This window comes from Nanorana parkeri, unplaced genomic scaffold (genome assembly GCF_000935625.1).
Source record: "Nanorana parkeri isolate BGI_ZX_2015 unplaced genomic scaffold, ASM93562v1 scaffold1452, whole genome shotgun sequence".
Classification (NCBI taxonomy): domain Eukaryota; kingdom Metazoa; phylum Chordata; class Amphibia; order Anura; family Dicroglossidae; genus Nanorana; species Nanorana parkeri.
The window spans coordinates 300,892-308,512 of record NW_017307720.1 but is presented as its reverse complement, the minus strand read 5'-3'; the positions used below and the strand labels follow the sequence as shown (position 1 = coordinate 308,512).

Genomic DNA, 7,621 nt, shown 5'->3' with positions numbered 1-7,621 from the left:
AAAAAAAAAAAAAAAAACTACCAGCATCCATCTTTGTTTTTACATCGCAAATATGAGTCAGAATTAAAGGGTCGGTCCATCTTAAAGTGATACGATTAGAGGTGAGTCACCCATTTGTCGCAGATGGAGGGGAAGGACTCTTTGTAGGATGCAGAGATGTATTGGATGCTGCGTGGGGGCACAGGTGTCAAGGAAGTGCACTGGATGCAACAGGTGTCACTGAATGACATGGGGTGGTCTGCGGTGCACTTGGAGTCACAGGGACACACAGGCATGCAGTTGGAGTCCGTAGGTAACACAGGATGCTCTGGGGTGCACTTGGAGTCACAGGGATGTACAGGCATGCGCCTGGACTTAGTAGATGACAAAGAGCGCTTTGGGGTGCATTGGAGTTATGGGGTGCACAGGGGGAACACTAGATGACACTGGGGATGCATAGGAATGCACTAGCAGTTACTGGATGACACAGCATGCTCTGGGGTGCACTTGGAGTTATGTGGTGCACAGGGGAACACTAGATGACACTGGATATTCTGGGGATGCACAGGCATGCACTAGCAGTCACTGGATGACACAGCATGCAATGGGGTGCACTTGGAGTTATGTGGTGCACAGGGGAACACTAGATGACACTGGATATTCTGGGGATGCACAGGCATGCACTAGCAGTCACTGGATGACACAGCATGCAATGGGGTGCACTTGGAGTTATGTGGTGCACAGGGGAACACTAGATGACACTGGATATTCTGGGGATGCACAGGCATGCACTAGCAGTCACTGGATGACACAGCATGCAATGGGGTGCACTTGGAGTTATGGGGTGCACAGGGGCATCACTAGATGACACTGGATACTCTGGGGATGCCTAGGCATGCACTAGCAGTTACTGGATGACACAGCATGCAATGGGGTGCACTTGGAGTTATGGGGTGCACAGGGACATCACTAGATGACACTGGATACTCTGGGGGTGCATAGGCATGCTCCAGCAGTCACTGGATGACACAGCAAGCTCTGGGGTGCACTTGGAGTTATGGGGTACACAGGGGAAACACTAGATGACACTGGATACTCTGGGGATGCACAGGCATGCACTAGCAGTCACTGGATGACACAGCATGCAATGGGGTGCACTTGGAGTTATGGGGTGCACAGGGGCATCACTAGATGACACTGGATACTCTGGGGATGCCTAGGCATGCACTAGCAGTTACTGGATGACACAGCATGCAATGGGGTGCACATGGAGTTATGGGGGTGCACAGGGGAGCACTGGGTTCCCTGGATGATCAGCATGCTCTGGATGTACTTGGAGTTACGGGGTGCACTCATTGGATAACACTGGATGCTCTGGGGTGCAATGGAGGCACAGGGGCACCCATGTCACACAAGTTGACACTGGGCGCACTGGTGACACTTAGAGGCATGGGGCGCAGAGGGTGCACTAAACAACAATGGGGTGCACTGGTGACACTTGGAGGCAAGGAGCCCAGTAGGAGACACTGGGGTGCACTAGAGATGCTTGGGGTCATAGTTGCTCCCAGGGCGCACTAGTTAAGACTGGGTGCACTGGTGAAACTTGGAGGCAATGGGGCGCACGGGGCGCACTAGTTAACACTGGGTGCAATGGAGACACTTGGAGGCATGGGGGTATACTAGATAACAATGGGGTGCACTGGTGACACTTTGAGGCACAGGGTGTCCTAGGAGACACTGGGGTTCAGTATCCAATATATGTTAAAGTTTGGATGAGATTTAGTACATATACTCGTCTACCTCAAACTAACAGGACCTAGGTAAAATTGCGGTGACGCGGCCCGTTTAATGGGCTTCGCAAGTTTTTCAGGCCCGGTGGCAGAGCGACTCGCAGCGTGTCCGGCCCTCCGAAATCTCTGCTGAATTGCCGGCGCTGCCTGCGTGTGCGGCAATGAGGCGATAAGTAGGTCAGCAATTGGAAGGGTGACAATTCATACAAAATTTATACCACTCCCAATTAGAGGGATGTGAGGCGGGAGGCGGCTACATCTGAGAGCGATCAGCGCTCGCCGTGAGCAGGCACAATGGTGGCATTCAGAGGGCCCTTTCTAGTATGATGTGTAATCTTGGCAGCCAGGCCGCGCAAAGGCACGCACAAAGGGGTTCGAGAATGAAAAAAGATCGGACGGGGACAGGGACCATCTGATCGCAGAGCCGAACAAAGCGCAATTATATATACCAATGGATGGAGGACATGTGCCGGCCCCGAGTGGTGACATAAACGGAACAAAAAGAGTTGGAGGACCTGTACACAAAAAGTGGATGTAATCCAGTTATAGGTCAAGTGTGTTGGGCTGAGCCACCCACTGACTGGTCTTCTAAGAGAGATCCCAGTGCCATTGTTCCCCACTTTATTCCCATCTACTTGGACTGTTCCTGAATACCTTCAGGTGTGTCATGTCCTCCCGTGACATTCCCTATAGTATACATAAGTTTCACATCTAGCAGGGATGTTGGGAGCCCCTCATAATGGGCACAGGAGGTGTACAGACCCGGGAACTCAGCACAGGGATGGTGGGAGCCCCTCATAATGGGCACAGCGGGTGTACAGACCCAGGAACTCAGCACAGGGATGGTGGGAGCCCCTCATAATGGGCACAGCGGGTGTACAGACCCAGGAACTCAGCACAGGGATGGTGGGAGCCCCTCATAATGGGCACAGCGGGTGTACAGACCCAGGAACTCAGCACAGGGATGGTGGGAGCCCCTCATAATGGGCACAGCGGGTGTACAGACCCAGGAACTCAGCACAGGGATGGTGGGAGCCCCTCATAATGGGCACAGCGGGTGTACAGACCCAGGAACTCAGCACAGGGATGGTGGGAGCCCCTCATAATGGGCACAGCGGGTGTACAGACCCAGGAACTCAGCACAGGGATGGTGGGAGCCCCTCATAATGGGCACAGCGGGTGTACAGACCCAGGAACTCAGCACAGGGATGGTGGGAGCCCCTCATAATGGGCACAGCGGGTGTACAGACCCAGGAACTCAGCACAGGGATGGTGGGAGCCCCTCATAATGGGCACAGCGGGTGTACAGACCCAGGAACTCAGCTCAAAGGCGGTGGAAGCCCCCTCATAATGGACACATGTGTACAGGTTGGAATGTTATTCCTTTGTATGGCCACGCCACCTCCTCAATACGTCATAGCTGAGCAACTCTGAACCAAGGACAAAAGCCCCGCCCACACGACAGATCACCAGAATGAGATAACAGGGAGTCAAAAAGCGAATTATAATGATAAAAGACCACCTTAAGCTGCAACGTACACATCTAAATGAAATGTAAGAGCCCATGGGAAGCCTCCGAGACTATTTTTATTTTCCCGGGCCGTTAGGGCGGATTTACTCTTTGAGCGGTGCCCTGCAGGAAAGGGCGAGCAGAGCTGTTAATTGTACAGCTTGTTTGCGAAATTGAATAGAAAACAGCGATTAAGTCCATTTTTTAATGTGACAAAAGAAGAAGAAATAAAAAAAACATAACGTTCCAGTTCGTACGGGTCTCCGTGCCGCGGCCTACTCAGTCGCCATGGCAACGCAGCTGCAAGGCCTACCGCTAAGGGCTCATTACCCAGCAAACAATAACAGTATATGCGGGGAGCAGGGAGCCACCGGGAGAAGGAAGCTTGAAAGGGGAAGGAAAACCCCTAAGATGAAATGACTCAGCTAGAAAATGACATTAATTATACAATAAAACAAGGAACGCGGGGCATTTCCAAGGCCCAGAACGGGCGCCGAACACCGAGAGAGCAAAACAAGCAGCAACGACGGGGGGAATATGAATGGAATGAATATGAAAGGAAAGAAAGACGAAGGAAGGGGAAAGTACAAAAAAAAAAAAATGCCGCAAAAATAATTACACTTGGATTCCGCTGAGGAGATAATTGGAGTCCCCGAATTAGAACGAGATATTTTTAATCAACGGGAGGCTGATTATACACCGCCAGTGCTGCTGAGCCGGCTAAAATCAAAGAAGAGAGCCTCGGAAAAAAAAAAAGAAAGAAAGCAAGGCGCAGGGCGCGTTTCGCAGCAGACGTGCTGACATATTGAGAGACGGAACGATCAGCTACGCCGAGCAGCCTCTGCTTTTATGGGGTTTTTTGTTTTGTTTTTATAATTTGTTTTGTTTCCATCTTGCCAAGAAAACAATAACTGCTAATTAGGAAAGAGATTTCAGATTTAGGAACGAGCCGTAAAAACGTGCTGGAAAGTTGGACTTTCCCCGGCAACTGAAAGAGAAGAAAAATGGCCGCTGTTTGAGAGTTAGTGAATTATGAGGCGAGTGATTTTCACTCAGCCTCATAATCTGAGCCAACCTGTGACAATGAGACTGTCACAGGTCGGCTCAGTAGATCGGGAAGTGAGTGAACACATACCGTGGCTCGCTCACTTCTCGATCTGTCCCTGCAGAGAGCCGTGACTGTCACTCACGGCTCCCTGCAAGGACTCCCCTGTCCGATCCTCCAGCGCTAACTGGCGAAACGGACAGGGGAGGGGGTGGGAACAGCTAGCTCTGCCTCTGGATAGGCAGAGCCAGCTGTCAGTCGCGCAGCTGGGTGGATCCAGACAGTACTGTCGGGATCCGTCCCGGCTGCGGCGTCTCAGTATATCTCGAGCTGTAGCCCTGACCCCATAGTTCTCCTTTAAAGGTCCAACGGCCATCTTTGATGGGGCAGACGCAGGCGGGAAAAGCAGCTAGAGAACAATATCAATGACATTATAATGTATAGGCCATAGCTTATGATGTAAGGTTAGGGCTGTAGGTATAGGGTAAGGGCTATAGGGTAAGGGTATAACTGTAGGGCTAGGATGTTAGCAAAAGGGTTAAGACAGTAGGGTTAGGATAGGGATGTAGGGCTATAGTTAGGGCTGTGAGGTTAAGTTTAGGGTACTTAGGTAAGGGTATACCTGTAGAGCTAGGGCACAATGTATAAGGTTAGGACAATAAGGCTAGGATAGGGCTGTAGGCATAGAGCTATAGGGTAAGGGCATAACTGTAGGGCTAGGATGTTAGCAAAAGGGTGAGTACAGTAGGGTTAGGATAGGGCTGTATGGTTATAGTTAGGGCTGTGAGGTTAAGTTTAGGGTACTAAGGCAAGGGTATACCTGTAGAGCTAGGGTACGATGTATAGGGTAAGGACAATAGGGCTAGGATAGGGCTGTAGGGATAGAGCTATAGGGTAAGGGTATAACTGTAGGGCTAGGATTATAACAAAAGGGTGAGGTAATGGGGTTAGGATAGGGATGTAGGGTTAGAGTTAGGGATGTGGGGTTAGGGCTATAGGGTAATGGTATAAATGTAAGGCTAAGATTATGGCTATAGTGTTAGGACAATAGTGATGGGATAGGACTGTAGGGTTAGAGCTATAGGGTAAGAGTATAACATAATGGCTATAGGGTTGGGACAGTAGGGCTAGAATTGGGATGTAGGGTTAGAGTTAAAGCTATAACGGTAAGGCTAGGATTATGGCTATAGGGTTAAGTCAACAGGGTTAGAGTAAGGGCTGTCGGGTTAAGTCTAGGGCTCTTAGGTAAAGGTATACCTGTACAGCTAGGGCACAACATATAGGGTTAGAACAATAGGGTTATGATATGGCTGTAGGGTTTGAGTTAGAGATGTTGGGTTAGGGTTATAGAGTAAGGGTATAACTGTTAAGGTTAGAATTATGGAGATCGCATTAGGACAGTAGGGTTAGGATAAGGTTGTAGTTAGCGCTGTGGGGTTAAGTTGAGGGCTGTAGGGTAAGGGTATGTAGAGCTAGGGCAAAGGCTATAGGGCTAAGTTAAAGCCATAGGGTTAGGTCTGTAAGTTTAGGTCACAGCTGAAAGGTTAGGACAGTAGGAGTAAGTTAAAGCTGTGTGGTTTGGGTTAGGTTAGGGTTGGGTAGGGCTTTTTTGAATCAGTGTAGGATTTGGGATGTAGGGTTAGGATTAGGTTAAGGCTGATGGGCTGGAGCTTTAGGGATAGAGCATGCAAGTGGTGTTAGACTTAGGATTGGGGCTAAAGGACTAGAGTTAGGACTATAGGGTTAGAGTTAGGTTTATAAGGCTAGAGTTAGGACTAGAGCATTAGAGTTAGGACTAGAGCATTAGAGTTAGGTCTATAGGGTTAGAGTTAGGACTATAGGGTCAGAATTAGGACTATAGCATTAGAGTTAGGACTATAGGGTTAGAGTTAGGTCTATAGGGCTAGAGTTAGGACTAGAGCATTAGAGGTAGGTCTATAGGGTTAGAGTTAGGAGTATAGGGTTAAAGTTAGCACTATAGGGTTAGAGTTAGGACTATAGGGTTAGAGTTAGGACTATAGGGTTAGAGGAGTTAGGGCTATAGGGTTAGAGTTAGGGCTAGAGCATTAGAGGTAGGTCTATAGGGTTAGAGTTAGGACTATAGGGTTAGAGTTAGGACTATAGGGTTAGAGTTAGGACTAGAGCGCTAGAGGTAGGTCTATAGGGTTAGAGTTAGGACTATAGGGTTAGAGTTAGGTCTATAGGGTTAGAGTTATGTCTATAGGGCTAGAGTTAGGACTAGAGCATTAGAGGTAGGTCTATAGGGTTAGAGTTAGGACTATAGGGTTAGAGTCAGGTCTATAGGGTTAGAGTTATGTCTATAGGGCTAGAGTTAGGACTATAGGGTTAGAGTTATGTCTATAGGGCTAGAGTTAGGACTAGAGCATTAGAGGTAGGTCTACAGGGTTAGAGTTAGGACTAGAGCATTAGAGGTAGGTCTATAGGGTTAGAGTTATGTCTATAGGGTTAGAGTTATGTCTATAGGGTTAGAGTTAGGACTATAGGGTTAGAGTTAGGACTAGAGCATTAGAGGTAGGTCTATAGGGTTAGAGTTAGGACTATAGGGTTAGAGTTAGGACTATAGGGTTAGAGTTAGGTCTATAGGGTTAGAGTTATGTCTATAGGGCTAGAGTTAGGACTAGAGCATTAGAGGTAGGTCTATAGGGAAAGAGTTAGGACTAGAGCATTAGAGTAAGGATTATAATAAATGAACATCTTTGTGCCGGGAGTTCAGCTTTAATTTTTAGCATTAGGGTGCATTTTCCAGGCATAGTAAATAATTTTTTTCACTCACTGAAATCCATCACTTCCAAAACTACTGCGCCAATTCCATTTTGCCGAAAACATACCAACAACAACATGAAAAGCAAAGAGATTGAACTTGAGATATACTTGGAGAAAAATGAATGTTTATACAGCTCAGCCACCTACGTTTTCCTCTTCTCCTGGTCCAGACGCCCTGCACTCATCAAGAGCCGCTCACTCACCATAATGCCGGTTAGGAGACAGACGCCTTTCCCGCAGTAGGTGTTTGGCACCATGTCACCATAACCAATGGAGAGAAACGTGATGGAGATCAACCACATGGCACCCAGAAAGTTGCTGGTGACATCCTGCTGGTCGTGGTACCTGCGGAAGAAAGAATGACAATGAGACGTTTGTGTAGGCCCGCCCGTATTGCTGTCGCTCTCAATTACACTGTTCAGCCGTAACCTAAAGTTTAATCAGTTTATATTTTCCCTGCCCCCCCCCTCCCCCCCCCCCCCCCTCCATTACCCTATTAAACAAAATCTTCCC

The 7,621-nt window shown here is 48.5% G+C and overlaps 1 protein-coding gene across 1 annotated transcript in view; it reads right to left on the bottom strand.

The window, feature by feature from the left end:
• Positions 1-7,621, bottom strand: part of KCNN3 (potassium calcium-activated channel subfamily N member 3) — a 51,521-nt gene that overhangs the window by 23,214 nt on the left and 20,686 nt on the right. The window contains exon 3 of the mRNA XM_018570083.1: positions 7,312-7,453. Within this exon, the coding sequence (XP_018425585.1) occupies positions 7,312-7,453 (142 nt within the window). The remainder of the gene's footprint in view (positions 1-7,311; positions 7,454-7,621) is intronic.